At 44.1% G+C, this 25,509-nt stretch overlaps 1 protein-coding gene across 4 annotated transcripts in view; it reads left to right on the forward strand.

Moving 5' to 3' along the window:
* The window catches only part of ABCC8 (ATP binding cassette subfamily C member 8), a 147,904-nt gene that overhangs the window by 40,273 nt on the left and 82,122 nt on the right, over positions 1-25,509 (forward strand). For all 4 annotated transcript variants that reach the window (XM_019552028.1, XM_019552029.1, XM_019552031.1 and 1 more), the window contains 3 exons: positions 662-817; positions 18,332-18,466; positions 19,799-19,961. In XM_019552028.1, the coding sequence (XP_019407573.1) occupies positions 662-817; positions 18,332-18,466; positions 19,799-19,961 (454 nt within the window). The remainder of the gene's footprint in view (positions 1-661; positions 818-18,331; positions 18,467-19,798; positions 19,962-25,509) is intronic.

Genomic DNA, 25,509 nt, shown 5'->3' on the forward strand with positions numbered 1-25,509 from the left:
TGGGACTGATGAAAGACTGATGCAAAGTACCTATTTAATAGGTTGGCTTTTTCCTGGGCGTCAGTTGTCAGTTGCCCCATCTGGTTAGCAGGGGTATTAGCCCCTCTCTCATTAGTGCTGATAGAAAATGTCTTAGAAACCAACATTTTGACATAACATAGGAAAGGAAATTGCAAGTGTTTGACGTTTACCAGTTCTGCTGCCAGCTGTGATGTGTTTTGCCACTGTGTTTTCAGTTGGCCCCAAAGACACCAATAGTTATGAAAGGCACTTCAAATACAGCTACCCAGAATCAGGTTGAAAATGCACTAAAAAAACTGCAAAATTGCAGAAGAATTAAGAACCTATGAAACACTTCTAACCACAATGTTTGATACAAGTAAAGCTTATACTGTGTTAAACAATTGTCTAGATAGCTAGGCAAAAGTGTTATCATTTTAGTAGGAATTCCTAGCAAACATATTGGAGACAGGAAAAGGAAGGGTGCTGATTGATTTGCAATATCCTTGTCAGATATTTTTTTGAGCAAAGTGCTTTGCAGAATCAATATTCCCATTGAATGTTGGTTACTCAGGGCGTACAGCATTGGGTAACTTCTATTTATAACTGGAGACCTTGTGTAGGTGTATTCACGAACCTTCACTTTTTTACTAATTTTCAGACAAAAATATACAATAAGATTATGCAGCTCTCAACTTCAAACATGTCTATGGGGGAAATGACTGCAGGCCAGATCTGTAACCTGGTTGCCATAGATACAAATCAACTGATGTGGTTCTTCTTCCTCTGCCCTAACCTTTGGGCTATGCCAGTGCAGGTAAGAAAGTTGAGATGTTCCTTTTTTTATTAATGTGCTTAACCCAATAGTGACTGCTGTCTTGTGAATCTTACTGAAAAGGTAGGGAAAGTCTTAACAAATGTAAGCATTATTAATATTAGACCAAGAATTAAAGAGAGTTTCCCTTTTTTTATAGCGTCATATACTCCAGTATCTTGACTGTAATTATTTTGGACTCAATCCTGCTGTCACTTTCAAAGCCTGATGAACTTCCATATAGACCCAAGGGCTGCATTGAGACATTCAGGGGCGTGCACTTACAGCAGCACAAATTGCCACAGTGCACACCCCTGTACGTGTGCTTCTCCTCCCAGCTCTTCAGCCAAGGAGAGCTGGAAGCTGGGGTCAGCACTGGTATTGGCCTCAGCAGTCTTACCTGGCAGCCAGGGACAGCAGGGGCACTGGTTGGGGAGCACAGTGGCCTGACCAGAAGTCCGAGCATTGCTCTGGATGGCCCAGCCTCTGTGTGTGCGCATGCACACTTATTATACATGTGTTGTGTCAGTTTTTGTACCAGGGTTGGGGGGGGTTGAGGTTTGGGGTTTTTTGCTGTTTTTTTGGGGGTGGGCTGGGAGGGGGCTGGTTGATTTTTATTTTTTTGCTACCAGCAAATCCTGGTAGCAAATTTTGGCCCCGTGTTACAGATTTGCAATGGAAGGCATGTTTAAATGTTCACTGCGTGTGGTTTGTGGTGCCACAAACCACATGCCCAGAACATTAAAACATGCCCTGCACTGCAGATTTACAGCATAGGGGAAAATTTTGCTACCAGGAATTCCCGGTAGCAAAAAACCCCCAAACACACAAAAAAAGCATCAATGCACTTGTGAAAGGAGTGTGTGTTGGCACACACAGAGGCTTGGTCCTCCCCCAGAGTGGCTGCTGGCCAGAGCGTCTGCATTTCTTTAGTTGTCCTTCAGGTCTTGCAGTCCTCCAGCATGCCTTTTTAAGCTGGGAAAAGTGGAGAAAAGTCAGTTTCCCTGAAGCAGGGCAATTTACCACACACCAACATGCATGTGCAGTGGAGTGCACTATGGCAAAAAGTAGCAGCACACATTTGAACCACTACTATTTTTGCTGCTGCATGTCCATGGCCCTGAATGTGGGGATGTGCCCAAGGAGTCTAAGAACAGACCTTTTATACTTAGGAATACCTAGGGTTTCTTACTTTTTCCATACTGCATTTAAATATATATTTTAAATACTTGTACTGACTGTTAATTCTCATGACAATGGTCAACTGAGGTCTTTTATAGGGAAGACATTATATAAATCTCCCATCTAACATCTTTTAATACAGACCAAATTCTTGACTTCTCAGCTATGTTAGTCATGGACTTTTGTCAATTGGGGACTGCTAATACTTTCTTAGGCAGCATCCAGATGAGCGTGGTGGTGTCACAAACCCATCTAGGGCATCACACACCACACATTCAGGTGTTTCCAGTACTGCTACCCTGCAATGCAGGAGGATTTTTTACCCCAGGAGGTCCCAGGGTCAAAAAAATCTGCTTGGGGGAAAAAAAAAGGATGGTGCACGTGGCTGCAGCACATGCTGCCCAAAACTGGAGCCTGACCCACTGGGGCCACTCTGTGGCTGCCAGCCAGGCCCTCAGGACCTCAGGTAAGGCTGCTGGCACTAGCACAGTTGCTGGACCCAGCTTCCCTTACCCCATGCGAGGTAAACTGCTCTGCACCAGAGGGCACATGGCATGGGCATTCTCCAGGGGCAAGAAGGTCCCTGGGGAACCAAATGTCCATGCTCATCTGAACATGGCCTTGGATAGGATCATACTTTTTTTTCTTTTTTTTCTTTTTTTAACCGTGATAACTGCCTGAAAAGAACCAGCATTTTGATGCTTCTTTCTAGAGTCTCTTACATTCACCTATTCCCAGAAATGTCTTTCAGTTTTGATATATATTTACAGTTTTTACTCTTGTTAATAATACTAGGGAGATCAATAGGGTCTGACTTAACCTAAACAATAACATTAATACTGAATATGTATAACAAAAAAAAATTAAACAGTTTACAGACTGAAGGTGAAAGGTTTCATCATTCTTTAGGATGTTCCAGCTCTGTTTTCAAAGTCCCTGCACCACCATTGATAAAATGTACAGCTCAGTGTGTTTACTGAAGTCTTTTAGTTTAGTCATTTATGGTTCTGTTTCCTCATACGCAGTTTCTTCCCCTTTTTCATGGTCCTTTTTACTAAAGCTGATTAGAAACCTTCTGATGAAGCAATTCTTAGTCATAAAATGTTGTTTTATCAAACACAGAACTCTGTGGAAACATATGTACTATTTTTTACTAAGATAAAGGAAGGAATTTCTGATCAAAATGACACTGACTGGCTGAATGTTCCAAAATAACTAGTAGTCCTGCGATTAGGGTATTCTCCTGGGATGTGGGAAAGAGATTAAAGTCTCTAATCTAAATGAGGCAAAGTGTGGCCCTGAACCTCTTTTCAGCATTCCAGGTGAGCCCCCAAACCATCGGGTAGAGGCTATTCTACCCTTGTTGGAAAATAAGAAATCCATGTTGTACAATTAAATGTTCCACTTTGTGCAATTAAATTAAGTATTTGCTGGATTGGAGAGAGAGGGGAAATGTTTGAAAAACTGACTCACCTGAGTGTGAGATGCTCACCTGGGATGCTGGAGGCCCATGCTCAAGTTCCTGCTATGTAAGTTAGAGGGCACATCTACACAAGGCACTAAATGCACAGTAGACTAATTCTACTGTATTTTAGTGTGTCGGGGCAAAAGCCCTGCTATTATGCTAATGCACAATTAGTCTACTGTATGTTGGCATCACTAAAATGGTGTGCACCAGTGCTACTGAGCAGTAGCTCTGGTTACAGCTTATTACAGGCACTAAACTTAATGTGCAGTACCTATGGTGCGTTAATACATGTGTAGACATGCCTAGAGAGAAGTTGTGAGCTGTTTTTAGTCTGAAGTTAGGCAGGAGAGAGGATACATTTGCACTTCATAGAATAACTAAACAAGAGATATATAGCATGACCTTTCATGAGCCTCAGCTTATCAGATGCTGCATCTGATGAAGTGAGCTCAAATTCATGAAACCTCATGGTATACATCTCTGATTTAGTTACAGTCTATTAGGTATGAATCTACCCTATTTTCTGCCTTATTTCAGACTGACACAGCTAACTACCTCGCTCTATCCTGGTTGGTCTATAAGGATCTTCACCTTCACCTTCTACATGCCAGTCAACTGACACAGTCACTGGACTATTGGCTGTTCTCTCATTTCTGTCCATACCCACACCTTCTGTGAAAAAGCTCTGAAAGGGTCTTGGGTTGGTGTTGATGTGGGATGGGAAATTTTTGAAAAACCAAGTTTTTTTGGTGTTCCCCCCACCTTCCTTCCCCTTGCAGAATGATTGCCACCTGGTTCTGCCTCTCGCCTTTTTCACTCTAGGTACCTTAAATAAAATTTCACACCCCACCCCCTCCGTGACCCACCATCTGCTCTCTGCCTCTCTCATCTGGTCTGTAGTCCAACATGAACTATGAAATATGAAATCTGGCTGCTCACAGAGTAAATGAAGTTCAGCCAAGCAGTTCTTTATAAAATAAGTATAATGTACTGGAAATAGGAGCATATCACTTGGCAAATCAGTGCTGCATCAGAGGGCCCTTTATGAGTACTGTATTCTGAATCTGAAAACATGAGTCTGCATTACTAATAAATAACAGTATTGTCACAGTGGTATGTCATAAGTAATAGTATTGTCACAGTGACTTGATAAATGCAAATGGCAAATCCTTCTGTTGGGTATATCTGGATATACTGTTTAAGAATTCACTGGTATATTCTTAACACTGCTTAAGAATTTAAAAACCCTGATATTGATTGTTAGCACCACTCACTACAGTGTAAATGTGTGATATCTACATTTTAAAACAACCTTGTTTTGTGGAGCCCATATTCCTCTAGCAAGATATAATAAAGATACATTACAAGGAAAATGATTGAAACATTTAAGATTGAAAGATGGTACCTTTTATTAGACCAACTAAGAAATTGCAAAAAAAAATTATCTGTCTTTGCAAGCTTTTGGGCTTGCACCCTTCTTCAGACTGAGGACAAATCCAAGATGGTAAAAATCCTCTTAGGTAGAAAATAAACTTCATTTTGCACAGGGGAATTTTGAGGCTGGATGTCTGTTCCCCTGGGTCTGAGAGTCTTGCGTGAGTTGCTCCTCAATGTGCAGATAAGGCTGCTCTCATCTCTGGAGGTGTCAGATGTCAGGAAGGCAAGGAGGCTCAAAAAAAGCTTTCCTTCTTGTTCAGCAGTGAAGCTTATATTTCCAAAAATGGCTAAAATATGGCATCTTTTATGCTTCAGGGATGTATTTGGTATCCGTGTTGGTCTGAGACAAAAAGGTTTTGCATTTCTTTTTGTCTCAGACCAACAGGGCTACCAAATACATCCCTAAGATTAAAAGAGGCACTCTAAGAGATTTTCTAAGTTCTTCAATTGCGAAAGAGCCCAGCTAAAAGTCAGTCTGCTTTGTTTTCCTTTTCAAACAGCAGATTAAGAGCGGAGCTGCATTGTCCATCTTCAAATTGATGTGAGAATCTGCTTTCAAGCCTGGGTGTAATATCTTCAGAGGACAAGCATTAGAATCAGCAACTGAGATTTAATACATACCCTTAATCTATGAGCAAATATAAAATATACTATTCAGTATTACATTGTCAAAGTAATTTAGTCATAATTCAGTGCTTTTATGAAGCTGGAAAAAAACAGCTGTTTTTACCTAAAGAACAGAAAATGCAGTCTCACCTAAAGAACTTCTTTGTTCTGCCTCCCCATTTCACATAATCGGTAACAGCATTGAGCATAGCCCAAAGTTTACACTAGATTTTTGTGGTACTAATCGTTTCAGGTGGTTGGGGCTTTTATTTTACATAAGTGCATATGCCTCATTTCTATGAAAGTGACTTGAACATCCAGGCGAGGTGCAGACTTCAGAAAGCCTGAAATTGAATTGATCTCAGTTAGGGAGTTTTCGTTTGGGCTCAGCCATATTGGTCTAGGGCTATATGATAGGCAGAGTCTTTTGGTTTGAGTCGATACCTTTTATTAGACCAACTTGGAGGTGGGCTGATGATAACACAGTAACCTTTTTCAAGCTAAGTGGAGTGCAAAAGGGGGTGTCTCCCCTGTGTGTACTGGGGAATCAGTCGGTAGTCTGTGCAAGTGGATAAGGCAATTGAACTGCTCTGAGGCCAATCATACATTTCACGTGAGGGGAGGAGGGGAAGGAAAGAACATTTTTGTGGGTTATGGTATGGATACTTGGTATGTCTAAATCCCAACCGTACCAGGTACCCATACCATAACCCACAAAAAAAAGGATACTGTGTTATCCGAAAGCTTGCTAAACCATCAAGCATATTTAGAGGTCTCACCTCTAAATATGATATCAACTCGAACCAAAAAACTTGATCTAGGTTAGGCAGTTTTCTGTAAGCAGTATAAAAACACAATGCACGTTCACCCTTGGGTAGGGCAGGGGGAGGGGGCAAGTCTTAGACTGGGTTCTGCCATTTTTAAAGCAGTCTGTGTGCGCTGAACTGTTCTGTTACAAGTATAGACTGGTTTCAGTCACTTATACCAGTACAAGTGCAGTGTCTGTACCTAGCCCGTGACACTTTAATTGGTGGCAAAACCACTTACAGTCATACTCCCAGAGATTTTCCAGCTTCACCTGGCACATGAAATCTGTCTGCCACTTTATCCGCCTTAACCTGATCAATATAAATATCCATCTGTACTCTTCAGTCTCCTTTTCTCATTTGAACAGTACTGCTGCAGTCACTGGCTAGAACAATTATTCAATTTTGCAACCTTTCTGCATGTGTAGGGCCCAGGAAAATCAGATGTGCCTGCATCAGGGATTTAAGATGAGAAAACACAAAAATCCCCAGATGTTTAGCCCAGTGAAACAGTGGGAAAGTGCAAATTACTTAGCCTGGAAGGGTCAACAGTTCAACCAAAAATATAGAGCCTCCCCCACTCTCACTGAGAATTTTTTTGAGAAGTTAACACTACTACAGCGCCTCTGTAAGGAAACAATAGTTTCCTGTGATAGATGTACACCAATTGGCCTGTTATCCCTTTTGCTTTTTGAGCTACTTTCTGCTGTAGCCTCACCTGTCAAATATTTTTTAAAAAGCAGCAGAATTTAAATGTACTTGCTCCTATTTGATTTGCAGCTACCAAGAGACATGAAGGATAACAAGAAGGGTTTCTACAAGTATGTCAACAACAAAAGGAAGATCAGGGAAAGTGAGGGCCCCTTACTGAATGGGGAGGCAATCTTGTGAGACAGGATATGGAAAAGGCTGAAGTACTCAATGTCTTTTTTCACCTCAGTCTTCACAAGCAAGGTCAGCTCCCAGACTAGTGCACCTGGCAGCACAGTTTGGGGAGGAGGTGAGCTGCCAACGGTGGTGAAAGAACAGGTTAGGGTCTATTTAGAAAAGATGGACATATACCAGTCCATGGGTATAGGATGCACCTAAGGGTGCTGGGGGAGTTGGCTGATGTGATTTCAGAGCTGTTAACCATCGTCTTTGGAAATTCATGGAGAGGTCCCAGATGATTGGATTGAAAAAACCATAGTGCCCATATTTAAGAAAGAGAAAAAGGAGGATCCAGAGAACCACAGACTGGTCAACATCACTTCAGTCCCTAGAAAAATCATAGAGCAGATACTCAAGGTATCCATTTCTAAGCACTTGGACAAGAAGGTGATTAGGAACAGTCAGCATGGATTCAGCCAAAGGCAAGTCTTGCCTGACCATGAGGAGACTGGCTCTCTAAATGTGGGGACAGCAGTGGATACGGTGTACCTTGATTTTTAGCAAAGTTTGGATACGGTCCCCCACAACATTCTTGCAGGAAATCTAAGGAAGTACAGGCTGGATGAATGGACTGTAAGGTGAATAAAAAAAACTGGCTGGAGCATCAGACTCAGAGAGTAATAATCAACGGCTATGTCCAGTTGACAGCTGGTATCAAGTGGAGTGCCTCAGGGGTCAGTCCTGAGGAAGGTTTTGTTCAATTTCTTCATCAGCAACCTGGAAATTGGCATAGTGTGCACCCTCAGCAAGTTTGTAGCTGACACCAAGCTGCAGGGAGTAGTAGATATGATGGAGGGTAGGGCTAGGATTGAGAGTGACCTAGACAAATTGGAGGATTGGACCAAAAGAAGTCTCATAAGTTTCAACAAAGACAATTGCAAAGTCCTGCACTTAGGGCAGAACAATCCCATGCACGACTACAGGCTGGGGACTGACTGTCTGGGCAGCAGCTCTGCAGAAAAGGACGTGGGGGTTACAGTGGACAATAAGTTGAATATGAGCCAACAGTGTATCCTTGTTCCCAAAAAGGCTAATGGCATACTGGACTACATTGGTAGAAGTCTTCCCAGCAGATCAAAGGAAGTGATTATTCCCCTCTATTCAGCATTGGTGAGGCCACATCTGGAGAAATGTGTTCCTTTTCGGCCTTCCAGTCCAAAAAGGATGTGGACAAATTGGAGAGAGTCCAGCAAAGGGCAATGAAAATGGTTCAGAGGCTGGGGCAGGAGCACATTTTTTATGCGGAGAGGCTGAGAAAAGTGGGATTATTTAGTCTAGAGAAGAGAGGATCGAGAGGAAATTTAATAGCAGCCTTCAACTACCTGGAGGGGGACTCAAAGGAGGATTGAGATAGAGTGTTCTCAGTGGTAGCAAATAAAACAAGGAACAATGACGGTTTAGATATTAGGAAGAATTTTCTCACTAGGAGAGTAGTAAAACACTAGAACAGGTTACCCAGAGAGGCTGTGGACTCTCCATCCTTGGACGTTTTTAAGACCCAGCTAAATAAAGCCTTGGCTGGGATGATCTAGTTGGCAATGGTCCTGCTTTGAGCAGGGGGTTGGACTAGATGACCTCTTGAGGTCCCTTCCAACCTTAATTTTCTATGATTCTATAATCCTATGATTATCTAAAGAAGAAAAGCAGCATATTATTTACTGAATCCATTTCACATAATTTTCTTCAGAAGCTATATTTTATACTTAGTGGTGAAGAGGCAGAAGTGTTAAGCAATGTTAGCTTGTGTATCCTAAAATGTTAGTGAATAACTATACACAGAGAAAGGAGTGATTTCCTCTGGGTGTAGCTACTTTATTTCTTCACTTGTAAGCCAGTCACCTCTATTTGAAATACTATGAGAAAGCTCAGACTTCTGTGTGCACATCTGAAATCTGATATGTTTTCTTATCCATTCTGTAATCATTTTAATATTATTGAGGGTTAGATTGCTGCTCTAAGTCAAGACGTGAGCTGGAGCAGGAATGATTCTGGCTGACTCAGTGGCAAAATTCCCACTAATTCCATGGGGAATTGCATTAGACCTCATGTCTAGTTAATGAATGAGAATTAAGAATAACATCTGGCAGCACAGAAAGGAAATGGCTTGTGTAGAAAGAGCAGAAAAATGCAATCATATTAGCTGTTATTTTTTAATGTTGATTTCTGCTACTGTAAATGACTGCCCATTTCTTGGCTCTGGTCTGTTCATGCAAGGCCTACATCAGGGTCCCCATATATCAGGGGTAGTCAAAATATGGCCTGCAGGCCAGATCAGGCCCACCAAGAAATTTTATTTTGCCTGCAGTGGATCCTTCAGCCCTGCCCATCCAAGGCATGGGGTGGGGGGCAGCCTAGGTCATGGCATATGTGGCCAGTCTCCCTGCCCTTGGGCACGCAATAATGCTGGGTCAGCATGGTGGCCAGACTCACTTCCTGGCAGCCCCAGCTGTTGCTGCTAGTCTCTGCTGCTGCTGCCAAACTCAGCCCTGCTGCCCAGACACCCTGGCCCATATGCCCCACACTCACAGCCAGGGGCGCCAGATGAAGTTTGTGGGTGGGTGGGGTCCCCAAGGAGACCAGTCTGGAATTCACACGACCAAGGCATGCATCCAGGCAGATGAAATAGGGTCACGGATAGGTGGAGAGCAGCATCCAGTAGTGGGACAGGTGGCTGGGGCCAGAGCTGGGATCAGGATCATGGGGCAGTGACAGCACGAGGCTGGGGCCTGGGGCAGAGCCATGATTTGCTGTCCACACATCCCTGTGACAGGCTCCAGATCCATGGGTGGCAGCATGTAGGGAGTGGATCATGGCTGTGCCCTGGACTCTGGCCCTGCACTGTCACAGCCCCATAATCCCAATAACGGCCCTTGCCCCCAGACCTGGACACCTGTCCCACTCCCAGAGGCCTCTCTCTGCCTGCCTGCAGCCCCAGCCAAACATGGGACAGAGCTACTTAGGTAGTTTTGGTCAGCTGTTGCAGGTTGGGTCAGCATCCCTCCCCCCCCCACAACAACACACCAAAACTCCCCAAGTGATCCTTGGGCCCAAATAATTGCCCACCCCTATTGTACATTCTAAGGCCACATTGCACTGTGTGACAGGGGGTAACTCTCGGGGCCAGGTTTCATGCCAGCCTGCTCACCTGTGTCTATGAGGCAGTCCGCCCAGTCTCTCCTGCCACGACTGTTGTTTCCATAAACTGATGGTGTAACACAGGAAGCTGCCCATTCCCCACCCCAACACCAGGGGGCATTATCTGCAGCGCCAAACCTCCCCAGCACCACAGCTCATGCCTCGCTGATGGCATCACAGTTCTTAGCATCTCTGGCCCCACACGGGGCCCCATAATCCTGCAGTCTGGACCCCAACTGGATCCTTCCTATCAGGCGGCCTACTCTGCCCTCATTCTGGCCTGCTTCACTCCCTGCACTCTTCCACTTCTTGGGCACGGCCCCCCAAGGACCTTTAACCACACAGGCCCTGGCCTCACCACCAAGGCCAGTCAGAACCCCAGGCCTTTGGCTCTGGGCATCCCTCATGGTGGGCCCCTGGCCCTTTTGACCCTTCTGGTCCTGGCCCCAGCATTGACCAGTCGAGGGTGCCTCAAGTCAGGCTTCTGAGCCTCTAGCCCACTCACTCACACAGGTCCACCTTCTTAGCCCTACTGTGGGGTTACCCACCCAGTTGTGGGAGCTGGGGTTATTATGGTGCCCCGGCCCACCTTTCACCAGGGTGGTAACTGGCCTGGCATTTCCTGGGGGCTCCCACGCCACTAAGAATCCCACCAGGCCACCCATCCCAGTAGGGTGCAGTTTTAGGTCATGCCCAGGGCCAATAGCCTCTGAGCCATCCCCATAAGCTCTTGCCCTTACCTCCTGCATGTTCATGCTGCAGCTCAGCCAGGCAGTGTTTCTGTAAAGACAGTTTTTTTAACTGAGAAGCATGCCCATTAATATCAGCTAGTGTTCTAAGTTCCCTGCATGGTTTAAAACCCATGATGTCTCATTACAATCCACTGTTATACTAGTGATCTACAGAAAATCATAACGTGTCACAAATCGTTGTTTTGTATCATGGTGAATACAGCATTCCATAGAAATAAGTACATTCTGAATCAGGGGAAAAACACAGGCTCTTTTCCAAGATGCTTTGTCCCACTTATGTTCAGCCCTTTCCCTTATCATGCAGCATAAACATTTTAATCAATTTTGAAGAGCCTGCTAATCCAATATTAAATAACTTCTATAGTTATTTTAAATAAGTTAATTTTTACTTTGGAGTCATTTATTCAGCATATCAGTCAGTGTTATGAATTGTCTAATTCATCCTTGATTAGAAAACATGAGTGCTTATGTGGTAGCATTGGAGTGATACTGTAATAGTCCAGGAAATATGTGAGAGGCAGGCATTTTTGTGAGTGATACCTTTTAGTGGGCCAGTTGCATTGCATGCTTAGGATAGATTGAGGCAAGTTTTCAAATGTAGTGCATTCAAATGCAGTGAAATATATTTATCTTAGTAAAACACAAACAAATGCACTGCATTCAAACCTTGTCAATGTCTATCCTACAGGCAGGCAATTGTTTTGGGCAGAGGGCAGCTTACTGAGTTTTGGCAAGCTGTCGAGGGCCGCATGGGAAGCCCCGCCCCTTGACAGGTGCCCCTCCCCCTGGCTGCCATCTTGGGATCAAAAGTCCCTCCCCTTACCCCCAGAGGTACTCCTTTCAATGAGGGGTTTTATCATCTTGGAACCAGAAAAATACCAAATTATGTTCTAAAAAATGAACATTTAAAACATTCATAAATTTGATTTCAAAAAATATTTTTGACTTGGTTTGCGTGTGTTTGTGTACGGTACATAGAGGTGATTGCACAATAGCTTAAAATGAAGTCTTATGCTTGTATATTCTTTGGGGGTGGGTATAGGTTTGTGGGGGGTTGTGGGTGTGTGGGTATGTGGTGTGAGGGAGCATGTGGGTGTGGGTGTGGATATGTGGGGTATGGGTGGGTATGGGGTTTGTGGGGGCAGGTGTCGGGGGAGGGTGGCTGGAGTGTGTGGAGGGATGGGGTTTGCATATATGGCACTGTGGGGGGGTGCATGTGTATGGTGGGGTGTACATGCGGAACTAGCCCTATGAACACACACACACTCTGCCATCTGTGTACACACACACACACACACACACACACACACACACATGCACTCTACCCCTGCCTACGCACACATATGCTCTGCCCCTGCCTACACATACACACACACACACACAATCTGCCCCTACCTGCAAACACACGCACACACCCCTGGTCCAGTCATGTAGCCGGGAGCCACGTGGTGCTGGAGCAGGGCAGGGGCAGGAAGCAGGGAAATGGCTGGGGGTTGGCAGGGCTGGGCTCCTGCTGCCAGCTCCCCCTGGGTCCTACTACCTCTGGCTCCTGTCCTCTTTGATAGGCAGCCAGAAGCAGATAAATATTTTTAAAATTTTTTAGGGGTCCTGCAGGCTGGATAGAATGGCCTGGCAGGCTGGATCTGGCCCATGGGCCATATTTTTCCCACGCCTGGCCAAGCCTAATCATGCAGTTTTATGCATTTTTCTAAGATCTATCCGTGCATGAAGTCAGGCAGAAGGCAAAGTAGAGGTGCATCTTGAAGTGAACTGTGGCTCATGAAAGCTTATGCATCTCTGATTCAGTTAGTCTGTAAGGTGCATCTATACCTTGTCTTCTGCCTATTGTAGTCAGTTCTGCCATTGCCTTTAGCAGGTTCCTGATCCAAGGTAACTAGAGTCAATGTAAAGACTCCCATTGACATCAGTGGACTTTGGGTTAAATCCGAGGACCAGAATTGGACCCTTTAAGGGCTTTTTTCCCTTTCTGCCATAAATGCCCTTCCTTGACACTATTGCAGCTATTGAAAATGCAAGATTTTCTTCAAACGCCTGATACTGACAAGTGACAATTTATATTTTTAATTAACAAACATACTTTGCCTCTAAAACCAGCCATAACTAGCATAAATTGTTTGTCAGCCTCATAAAATATTCAAGACACTAGATTTCTTTTATTTGTAATAGAAATCAATCATAACAATGAGATCTTTCATCAGGAAAAATATCCCAGTTGTGGGCAGAAAGAACGTTGAGATTTTGCTTTAAAGGGAAATCAAGTGAAGTGTTTCGTTTCACTTTTTTTCTTTTAAAAAAGTGATCATTACGCTTGGGAATTTCAATGTGCCAGATGATATTTGAGCTGGCTGAGAACACTGCTAACTTACTCAGTTATTCGTAAGTAGGGCCTGGTTTAAATTGTGGGCCCAGCTTGTGGTGTGATAGCTCCTTTAATTTTGGAGTTCCCCTGTGTGACCCCCCTGCCACTGATTGGCCCGTCAGCCCCAGCTCTCACCACTTGTTCCTGATGGCCAGGAGGGGATAGTTTTACATATGCTGTAGTTTTTGCCTCCCACTGCTTGCCGCTGACCAGATGGGAGGCAAAAACCATAGCATACTTAAGACTGCTGTTTTAGCCTTCTGGCTATCAGGAATGAGCTGTGAGACTGATGGGGGGCCCCTTTGCTGATCAGCAGTGGGGGTGGGATGCTTGGGGCTCCAAGATTAAAGGAGCCACTGCACTGTGACTGGGCCCATTATTTAAATCAGGCCCTATTCACGAGTGAGTGACTTGTAAAAACCATGATGTATTTCAGCATGCATTTCAGTTATAAACTTCCATGTACTTGTATTACAAAGGCTTTTTTGTCCCATGCATGCCTTGAAAATGTTTGCCCCTTTTCTCATAGTATGGGAGAGATGATGAAAAGGATGACATTTTTACCCAAGTGAAAAATACAGGGCTGTATTATCCCAGATGTTTACTGCTCCCACAGCTGATAGAAAACCGTATGCACTTGTATCCACAGGAACCCAGAGATGGATAACAAATTAAATTTTTTGCCTTTTCCTCTGCTTTGACTGGGGCTTCTATTGCCAGAACCAGCTGATCTCCTAACAACTATAGAGGCAGGGACAATAATTCACAAAGCGTAGGGCTGTTTGCATGGAGGCTGTGATAAGTTTTGGAAATGTTACAATTTGACTTTGTGAACTGCCTGCATCCTTACGTCATATAACTATCTATTACTGCATACTCCTTAATAGTCCCTTATCTCATGAACAGAAAGAGCATTTATCATTCAATAAATCAATTATGAATGAATGTCAGTGCCTGAACAAATTTTCTCCGACCTCTCTGGGAGGAGCTGGCATTCAGGCAGTGGAAGGCAAAAAACCAAAAAAGACCAGGTTTTAATATTGGATCTTAAAAATTGCAGAACCTAAGGGTGCCTGTACACAAGTACAGAGGCTGCTCCAACGCACTATAATTCCAGCACATCAGTAATCACCATGCTCCAACCAGCCTCCGCGTCTGATGTATCAGCATCTCCGCACTTCAAAATGGTGGCGGGGGCACTTGAACTAATGCTCATCGAACAAGTTTTAGTTCAAGCACACCTGCTGCCATTTTGAAGCACAGGGACACTGATACACAAGATGCTGAGGATCTTTAATCAGAGCGGCTCTCAGAGCCACTCGAATTAAAGAGCCTCCTTCCCCCCCCACACACACCACCACCACCCCCAGAGCATGTGTAAAAGTGCCCTGAGAGATTTGAGTCGGATCACACAGCGACACAGAGAGACAAACTTGAGCAGAGCAGGGGGGGAGTAATCATACTGAAGGGGCTCTGTTTAGCTGGAAAACCAGCTCAAGAAGAAAGAAACTGGGCCTGTCTAGTCAGAAAAAGATAGTATGCTTGATACAATGAGAAGAAATTGTGCAGGAGGGAATGGGCATCCTGGATTACTTAAAGGACCCTGGGTCTCATTCCAAGAAAACTTAAATGTGAAAGGTAAAATAAGAAATATTTTTAGGCGTGTGTTATCCTGTCTAGAGTTGGATATTTCTTGTTTGAAGAATGATGGATTTTTCGGTTTCTAACAAAGTCTCTATATCTGTTTGCTCCAACTGTCAAGTGTCCCTGATTCAGATTGGACTGGGGCTGTGAGAAAGGGTAGGCTCAAGCTATTAGGAGTCAGCGCTGCTCTTGAAGGCCTCATCCAGCTGGGCTGTGAGATCCCTTTTATTTGATGGAAAGATACAGCCCAGGCTCAGAAAAATGTGCCAGAGGTGCCAAGGAAAGAGGTAGCGCTGCAGCCTACAGAGACGCAGCAAAGCTTAAGAGCACATGGGCTTAGAATGGTGGCAGCTGGGGAAGGTCTATGAGGGATATCGGGCAGAGGCTGCCTGCCTTTACATTGGATTCATGAACTGTTACATTTTCTGGCCTAAATCAGATGCCAGATAGCCTCATAGACACTCCACCTCAATTAGTTTTTGTATTTTGGTCTCAACTGGATTTCCACCCAGTTCATACCATATTCCTTGTATTTGTTCCATGAGGCCATATATTTGCTAAATACGTACTATGAATGTTAAGATGTCTGTCCTGTTACATTTAATATGCTTCAAATTATCAGCAAAGATGCATTAGAGGATTGATTGGGGGGAGTGAAGGTGGAAAGTTGCATAGAGGTCAAAGGTGTCTTAAACATCACCCTACCAAGCAAGCCTATATTTTAATGATCAAAGTAATGATTCTCTTCTCTCCTCCATATGCACATCTAAATCCCATTAATAAGAGTGAGAGCTATAAACTCAATCCTGCTGTCCTAAGGCATATTTAAGCCTGACGAGATAGAGGGGTACAGCTTCTATTCTTGTATAAGCATTAGGCCTGAACCCACAGAGAGAGAACAATAGACAAAGTATTAAGGAAATTGCCAGGGTGTTTTTTTTTTCTTTCAGTAACTTAAAAAAAGTATGGTGCAATATAATGTCCTGCATCCTGATTTATCTGAGGGTTTGGGTTCATATAATCTGGAGTAGATAGAATGGCAGTGATCCAAATTGTTCACTGTTATATATTGGAATAATACTAGTTAATATTTGTTACTGGAAAGCTCTTGCCAAATGAGTTACATCTATTTTGTAGTATATGTTTGCTTTGTAGCTTATAGTATCTTAAAAAAGCATTGTCTTCTTCAATCCCTGCTGCATTTTTGCCCTAAATACACAGGCTGTAGACAAGAGAAGTATTCTTCCTTCAACTATGCCTTTAGTGCAGGGGTGGGCAAAATGCGGCCCGGGGGCCAGATGTGGCCCGCCAGGCCATTCTATCCAGCCTGCGGGGCCCCTAAAAAATTTAGAAAATTAATATTTATCTGCCCCTGGCTGCCTGTCATGCGGCCCTGGATGGCTTGCCAAAACTCAGTAAGTGGCCCTCCACCTCAAATAATTGCCCACCCCTGCTTTAGTGGCTTTTCTTTTAAGGAAGGCACAATAACCACATACAATATTCACTATCCCAGGAGAAGCTCTCTGGGAGTGATTTAACCCCAGTTGTTCCCATGTTATTTTTCATTCGGAGTGGCCATTTTTACTCTGGGAGAAAAAGTCTGATTATCTGTACACTTTCGGTTTCTGAAAGTCTATATGAGTCCTGTATTTTAGGCACACGGGATCCTGTGAACAGCTTCTAAGAAGTTTTTCTAGCTGGTGTTTATTTGAGTTAGAAGTTTTAAAACATGTAAATTGTCCAGAAAATTTGTACCTTATTTTTTGGTACCTGAAAATGTGCCTTGGCATTTTGGCTTCAGTGTTCTCTCTGTGTAGTATTATACCCTGTTCTCTGCTTTAAGGCCAAAATGAATAAAATATCTACCATAATATTAGTATCCACTGAGGCTAGCTTCCATTATGAAAAGCTACAGCCCTTATGCATGCATAAGTCTCAGTGAATTACATTTTTATTTTTCTCATGCATCATAGACTGAAAGATCACAGACTGGGATCAGACTAAGTTCTTCTCTTAATAAGAAAGGCTCAAGTCAGTAAAAGTTTGTAATGAAAGTATGTACAAGTCCAGTAAAATACACATTATATCAGCTGATCAACAAATTAAAACAAATATCCAATAACTGTTAATGACATGGCTAGAAACACTTACTGAAGAGGGTTAAGAAAAATGGGTGTGCTGTGTTGAAGAAGCTGTCGAGCACTACACTGTTATGTGGACTGCTTTTATAATATGGAGCCCATGCAGTAAAGAAAGTTTCATCATGACTTCCTAATAGAGGTGCACTGATGGAGATTTTGGGGGCAGATACCAATAGCCAATTTTTAAGGAGGCATATCAGCCAATACCAATCTGATTTCCAATGCAGTTGCATGCAGCTGGTAAGTCTGTTGTGGTGAAAGAGGAGAGGGGAGGTAAGGGTCATGGGGGGGTGGGCCGTGATTTCTGATGTAGTCCAAAGACTCCTGTGGTGAGGGACAGAGTGGGGCTGGGGCAGGTGCTGTCCACCTGGGGCAGGGCAGGCACAGAACGGAGCTGTGGCTTGTCTGGGGGGGTGGGGTGGCTCCCACCGCTGCTCCCACTACCTGTCCGGGAGGACATGGGGGGCATGTGCCCCTGGATCTGTGTAGGGCAGGTTAGGCAGAAGCTGTGAGCTGGAACCAGGGGCTGCACTGTGCTGTGCTCGGGGCAGGTGGTGGTGGCACTGGGAGAGGAGCTATAGGGGTGGGGGTGGGGCTGCAGCCACCCCAAATTTCACCGTAGCCTCCACGGTCCACTCCTCATAGATCTGGGGGTACACGCCCCCTCCCCCTCATGCCCTCCCGAATGAGCAGCGGGGCAGCAGTGGGAGTCACCGGATGAGTAGGTGAGCCACGCAAGTGGTGGGAACAGCCCTCTCCCCCCCACCACCCCTGGACAAGCCATGGCTCCATCTCGTGCCTGCCCCACCCTGGATGTGCAGTGCCTGCCCCAGCCCTGGCCCCCCTCCCTCCCTCACTGCAGGGGGTATTGCTCTGCGCTCCCCCATGCCCCTTCCTTTCCCCCACACCAGACTTACCAGCTGCACGCAGCTGTCCATGCTGCCAGGCTGGGCTGCAACTGTGTGCATGTACTGTTATTCCCCTTTCATGCACAGAATGAAGTAATTCCTTGTCTTCTCCCCTTTTCTCATGCCAGATTATTGTAGGAGTTCTTCTGCTGTACTATCTGCTTGGAATCAGTGCCTTAATTGGAGCAGTAGTAATCATAGTGCTTGCACCTGTCCAGTACTTTGTGGCAACAAAGCTTTCACAGGCCCAGAGAAGCACATTAGTAAGTATGTTCAGATGCTACATGTAATCTGGCGTGTGTACATATGCATTTAGATCTTAAAGATAGGCATATGGCATTGACCAAAGGCAGTCATATATTTGTAACATTCAAGGACATCAAAGGAAGGTTAAGAAAGTGATAATCTCAGTTAGGAAAGAAACATCTTATTTTAAATTTAAGCAGGTATTTATTTCTCTTTACAACAAATAACATGTTTGATTGTTCTCCTTTCCTGTCTTACAAATTTATGTGAAGTCAGTGATCATTATGTTGAACTCATCGATGCATCACTTCCAGTTGTGTAAGTGACAAAATGCATGTCAGCACTGAGAAAATGGCAGCAGCACACCTTTGAACTAAAACACATAGGAAGTGTTTTAGTTCAAAAGTGCACCACCATCATGTTCTGCACGCTGATGCGCATTTCTCCACTTATACAACTGCACACAGTGCAGTGCAATTTGCATAAGCTCGCATGTGGAGCAGACTCAATTCAGCGGAGCTCCGGCACATCACGGGACAAAAAGGTCTGTGTATAAATGCCCATTAGTACCAAATGCTCCTTCCATACACATGCAACCCAAGTAAATGGGCCTTGTAGAGGGAACTCACTGCAATATATGGGGAAGAAGAATCCTCTAGTATGATCCAGAGCCAAGGCAGTGTAGCTGTGCAAACCACAGTGATTACTTTATGAGAAGCAAGGCCTTTTTAGTTATATCTTTTATTAGTGCAGTATAGTTGGAAGAGATGTAAGATAAGCACAAAGTGTGCTTCCTCAGGTCTGGGAAAGAAGCAGGTGCAGCCTAAGCTAAATAGCAGATAAGACGATGGCTCATCCCAGTAGTATCTGAGCAACCATGGATTGCCCTTGGAAAAAAAGGCACAAGAAACAGTATTCATATACAGTTAAATGCATCAGTATTGGTCTATTATATGAAAGCCTTTGTGGCCGTTAGCTACAATTGAAACTATTTATTTCTATGTCAGCAATTACTAAGAATTATTTTAAGTGGAAACATATTGAAACAGTGGAAATCCCAGCAAATGTGTTGCACTCTACAAGTCATGCCAACTCTTGGATGTGATTAAAAGCCAATCTAGTCATGGGATTTTCAATAATTACTATGCTTTTAGGAGTGCAGGTGCCACTGCCTTTCACTTAGATGCATTAGAACATTTTGTCCCTACAAGAGGAAATCTAAATAGGCAGCTAAATATTATTGACTGATTACCTGATGTGTTAAGGACTGCAGGCAGCTTACACAGTGACATAGATCCCTTCTTAAAATTAATTTATAGGTACATGTATGTTAATTTATATTTATACAGGAATACTCCAATGAGAGGCTGAAGAAGACAAATGAGATGCTTCGAGGCATTAAACTCCTTAAACTCTATGCCTGGGAACACATCTTTCACAGCAGTGTGGAAGAAACCCGGTTAAAGGAAATGACTAGCCTCAAGGCCTTTGCTCTTTATACCTCCATATCAAGTAAGTTGCCTCCCTTGCTGGTAAGCTAATATGCTAGTACGTAATTGCTTACTGAGGAGTTTACTGTTTCTCAGCTGATTTGGGGTCTGATTCTATATTCCTTCCATTTAATTCAGTAGAATTTTGCTAGTATGAGGAATACACAACTGAATATGGAGGCCAGGGTGAGTGAACAACTGGGTGGTAGCCTGAGAGAAAGCCACCAGGGGGGAGAAAGTGCTGTGTGGCATTCATTACCCAGCTCTGGCATTACTCCCCAGTTGTCTCCAGCATTACTCTCCATTTATCCAGTCCTGGGTCTTGCTTGAGTGGAGACTGCCAACTATTTGGTGGTACATGTACAAATCAGATGAAAGATGGGAGCACTGGGTTTATATTTATTTATTTATTATCTAAACTGGTATTTGTACAAAGGTCTTGAAAGGAGTGGAGTTGTCTGTAGAACACAGAAGGAGGGTGTTAGAGTTGGGAAGACCAGATACCAAAGGTAAAGCATAAATACTTAGGCTTTTCTAGAACAGTTCATACCTGGGCATTGTCTCACTGTGTATCCTAAGGATTGTACAAAGTTCCTATCATCCTAGACTGGGAGTAACAGCTCCTTTGATGTTTTACTTGTGATTCATAGGAATTTTTCCTGTGAGTGATAAAAACTGCCAAAATTTAGAACCCCAACAGGAGGCAGAACTGAAGCTGTGGTTTGTTTTCACTCAAACAAAATGACTAGCTGTGAGGTTACACAGGCTTAGAAGGTTTCATTACAAAACATGGGTGATTTTCCACAGGATTTTGGCATTATGGGAAGTGAAGCACTAAGAATCTAAACAGTGTCAATGTTCCAGACTTTCCTGCAAAAAAAACAGAGTACCCAGTCACCAATCTAAGCCATTCAGGCTGCTTACAGATATAAAAAAGCAAAACAAAACAAAACAGCACTTTAACCTCAGCATGTCCCTGCACCAAGCCCAGTGCAAGCCCAGAACAGGCATCGTGTTGGTTTGACATGCTTACAGATCGGATCGGGAGCTTTAGCTGGGCTTTTTTGGTGCTTTTATCTGATAGCTGATCAAATTGACTATTAGAGAAAAGAGCCAAAATGCCCCACTGAAATGCACAGTCTATACAGAGGCTGCGGAGTTGGGTCAAACTAACCCACTGCCTCTTCCAGTAAAGTGCTTTTTTTCCCCTATGTCTGTCAGCAGCCATTTATTTTCCTCCCGTGGCTCTCAGTCTGTGTCATTCCAAGCACAAAATACTTTTGACAGATCTGCACTGTTTGAACCCAAAAGCAAATTTATCCTCAGAAACATATACCACATACTCACATGATTAAAATATAAGAAACAGATGAGCAAATAAGCAAAAGCATTAACTGCATAATCATTACAATTATTTCCTTGAAAGAAAGTAATTTAAAATTTGAGACCTGGAATGAAATTGTGGTCTTACTGAGGTCAACCACAAGCATAGCTGCAAGCATACCTACCCTTATAGCCAAGTCAGTCAGTTACTTCCCAAATTTGATCTTACGTTGCAGCTAAGCAGTCTGCAAAAAGCTAAGGAAGGGGTCAGCAACTCCTGGCCCATGTGCCAGAGCATGGCACACAAGGTAATTTTGTTTAGCATGCCACAGCTGGCCCAGGCTCTGGGCAGCTGCTGCTGGGCACAGAGTCTGGGTGCTCGGAGCAGATAGCCCATGCATGCCTCCAGGAGGATGGTGGAGGAGAGGCCTGGGGCAGCACAACCCTGGCCCCTCTCCTGCCATCTGCCCAGAGGTGCGCATGCAGCCACCACTGACAGAGCTAGTGCCGGTGCTCCAGAGCTCAGTGCAGCTGTTTGCAACTTGTTAGCCACCTGCTGCAGCTGCCTAGAATTTTGGCCAGCTGTGGCAGGCAGCTGGAAGGCTGCAGACAGCTGCACTGGGCTCCACAGTCTTTGGCTGGGTTCCACGGCAGCCGCAGCTGCACACACACCGCCTCCGGGCAGATGGGGGACGGGCCAGGTTTACATTGCCCCAGGCCCCTCCCAAGCCATTCACCCAGAGGCACACATACAGCTACCACCAGCAATAAGAATCAAGCCCCTCAAGACTCCCCTGTGGTCTGTCCCTGGCATACTGAGTTGGAGCATGGGTCAGGGTTGGGGTGTTTTTGGCACTTCAGCCAAAAACATTGCAGACCCCTGGGCTAGGATCTATTTTTTGCTGGATTTCCTATTCAGACATGTACAAACTAACAAACAAAAAACCCCAACAACACTAGGAGTCAAGCAAACAAATCAGTCAATACACCCACCAATACACATTTACATCAGGCAAACTTTGCAAAGGTCTTTATCAAAAAGTCCTGTATCAAAATGTTTTCAAATTTTAAACAAAATATGACCTACAGAAAGAAGGTGTCCAGCAAAGTGAAGGACAAGCAAAACAGTAAAATTTTCTCAAAAAAACTGTTGAATAGTATTGTAAGCAGCTCTAAATGTAATGTTTTGATATGTAAAGTTAACCTTAAATTTCCAACCTTTTAAACATTTGTGGTGTTTGGTTGGTTGGTATTTTTTGCTGCAGGCATAGGAGGGGTGGTATGTAGGGAGAGATGAGGAAATTACTCAAGGGGTGTTTTTTCTCTCAAGTAACTGGTGAATATATATGACCTTCACTCAGTTTTAACAAATATTTTCAAATACACGCTCTGTACAATAAATTTGAGTTATATTAAATAATATTGACAACATTATTTTTAAAATGCATAAAACTTTCAAGAAAGGCATGAATACATTCCAGATTCATTCAAGATCTATGTATGAAAACTAGAAAGATATTCTCCAAATGTCTATCCAACAGCTTATTAAATCCTTCAGAGAGTTCATGTCCAAAAAAGGCTAGCCAAAGAGTGAGCCAAAACTGTTTGAGGGTCAAATGAGGACAGTCCACTCCAGATAAAATAACTTGGGAATATTTTAATTGTCTGAACTTTGACTATGCCTAGTGACAAAAAGTACTGGCATAGATATAAATAACATTTGTAGTGAACTTTTTCTATTAGTGTTCCAGGCACTACTGATATTTTCCTAAGACAGGTACAGTGAAGTTTCTTATAATATGCCTAACTCATCTCCTGTAAGAGACGTATTAAAGCAGTACAGTATTCAGTACTGGCAGCAAGTAAACTACTTTTGCCATTCATGCTTGTTAACTCCTGTAGAACTAGCACAGCTGGTATCTGATCCCAGATAGGCCTCATCAGCCATCTTTGGACACATAGATAAGACAGTTATGGAAGACAATCATCCTTGACTGTAAGGGATTGCTGAAGAAAGCCTTTACATTACCCTAGTTGGTTCAAGAGGGTGACACAATACATAAAATTCAAATAGTGACTCTTAACATTTAATAGAAAATATACAAATGACATACATATGATCTTCCTTAGATCATTGTTTTATTACAGTGGAAAATATGATATTTAATTTAGAAAAAGGAATAATTTACTTTAGGAAGTCCATAGGGAAAAAAATATAATCTCTCTCTCTCATATTTAGGCAGGGAATAAAACTAGGCAAATCAAAGGTCAAGTAAATGTGGGTGACACTTACTGCATATCATCCTAGGTTGAGATAGATGAATAACAGCTTGTGATATGACTGGAGCGGTCTCAGAATGAAGCAGAATTTGTGTTTGCAAATGGATAATTAGTTATTGCAGCATGGTTAATCTGTATACATGACCCATCTGGAAGTGGACCCCTGTCAGAAATTGTACTTTCTTTATAGTCTTCAACCATCTGTTCTTAATACCCCTAAAATCTGTAGTGATTGATGAGTCTGAACCTGTAGTATTAGGACATTGGAGGAACCCTAGTGCTTGAGGACAGGGAAGAAAGCATAGTGTGTTATTTTTTTGCATTTCAGTAGCAGCTGTAGGCTCAAGCTGAGATCAAAGCCTCTTCAGATTTAGGATCTGTACAAATGTACGTCAAGACATACCCTTGGTCCCAGAGATATTTACAATCCGAATAGTCAGTCCTGACAAATCAAGTATTCATATGCCCTTTAGGCAGGAAGGGAATGATTTGCTGCTGTGACTGCGGTGAACAGATCAGATATACCCAAGATAGATTTTAAATTAGTTAGCACAGATATCAGCAGGATTCCAGCCATGACAGTATAGAGTTCAGTACAGATTAATTGCCTGAGTGTTTACCCAGCTTCTTTGGCAGGTTTTGCCAATCCATGGTTTCAAGCCAGCTCAGATGCACATAAACTATGCAGCAGTTGGGTGCATCCACACATGCAAGCATGTGCGCTTGCAGCAGCTCAAATAGAAGCGGTGCAAATTTGCACTGGGGCTTTTTGCCTCAGCGCACATGCTTGGACATGCACTTTGTTTTGCAGCAAATTGTGCCACTTGGGGCAAAACAGCCCTGCCTGGCTCCTCCCAGGTCTGCAGCCATGGGGAGCTAGAGCCTGGGGCCAGCACCTGTGCTGTCCCCAGCAGTATAAAAAGCTTCCCTGGCAAGTAGCTCAGGGCTACTAGCTCTCAGGAGCTTCTGGGGTCCAGCCAATTGGTACCTGGGGACACTACCCCTTGTACCAGCTGGACTGCTGAAGCAGCCCTGAGAGTTCCCTGCACCCTCTACCCACTGCAGCAGTCTTGCAGTGGGGGCTGCTGCCTGACTGTGACCTGCTGCACACCTGCCAGACCCAGATGGGGACTGCACATCCAGTAGAGGCATCTGCCCCTCTGGGCCACCTGCTAGTGGGCTGTGGCTGCAGGGTTGGCCTCTGTGCAGCACTACTGCCATGTGTGCTCCCTGCCTGGCCATCTGGGCAGCTATCGCCCAAAAGATGTTCTGGGTGTGGTGGCCTGCTTTGAACTGTCAAAGCCTGTCCTCCTGGCCCCAACTGGCCAGGGGGTCAGCCACAGCCAGCTGGGTCAAAGGTGCCAGCTCTGAGCAGGCAGGGTCCTAGCAGGAATTCTGGTTTTCGCTATTGGAAAATTGAAAAATCCCTGATTAAAAAAATCCCAAAGTCACTCTGTAAAACACCCCCAAATCCATGTTCCTCTACAAGTAAAACAAAAAACCATTATAAAGAGAGACAGAGACAGAGAAAGCGATCAGTTGGACAATGTTTTATAGATATATCTACAGTGTTAAAGCATGTCTCATCATAATAATAAATTGAACTCTAAATGCATGTTTCATGAATTCATGAATAAATATCTTGCTGCTCTCCTACAGGGGCTATAGCCTCCACATCGGAGTTATGGCCCCCCCAACAAGGGGTTCAGCCCCCCACACAAGGACTACGGGCCCCAAACAGGGCTATGGTCCCCACACAAGGGGTGGGGACCCCCAACAGGGGCCAAATTGCCCCTACAGGGGCTACCACCCCACCTGCAAGGCCCACATGCCCCATCCCAGCCCCCTGATGGCTGCCTCACCCCCCAACTTGCACCCCCAGGTCCCCATGGCTACCCTCACAACCCCAGGCACCATCACTTAAAAAAACCCAAAAAGAAACCTGGAAAAAAATGGGAAAAAAGCCT

The sequence above is a fragment of the Crocodylus porosus genome, unplaced genomic scaffold, assembly GCF_001723895.1.
Source record: "Crocodylus porosus isolate Cpor-Errol unplaced genomic scaffold, CroPor_comp1, whole genome shotgun sequence".
NCBI lineage: Eukaryota > Metazoa > Chordata > Crocodylia > Crocodylidae > Crocodylus > Crocodylus porosus.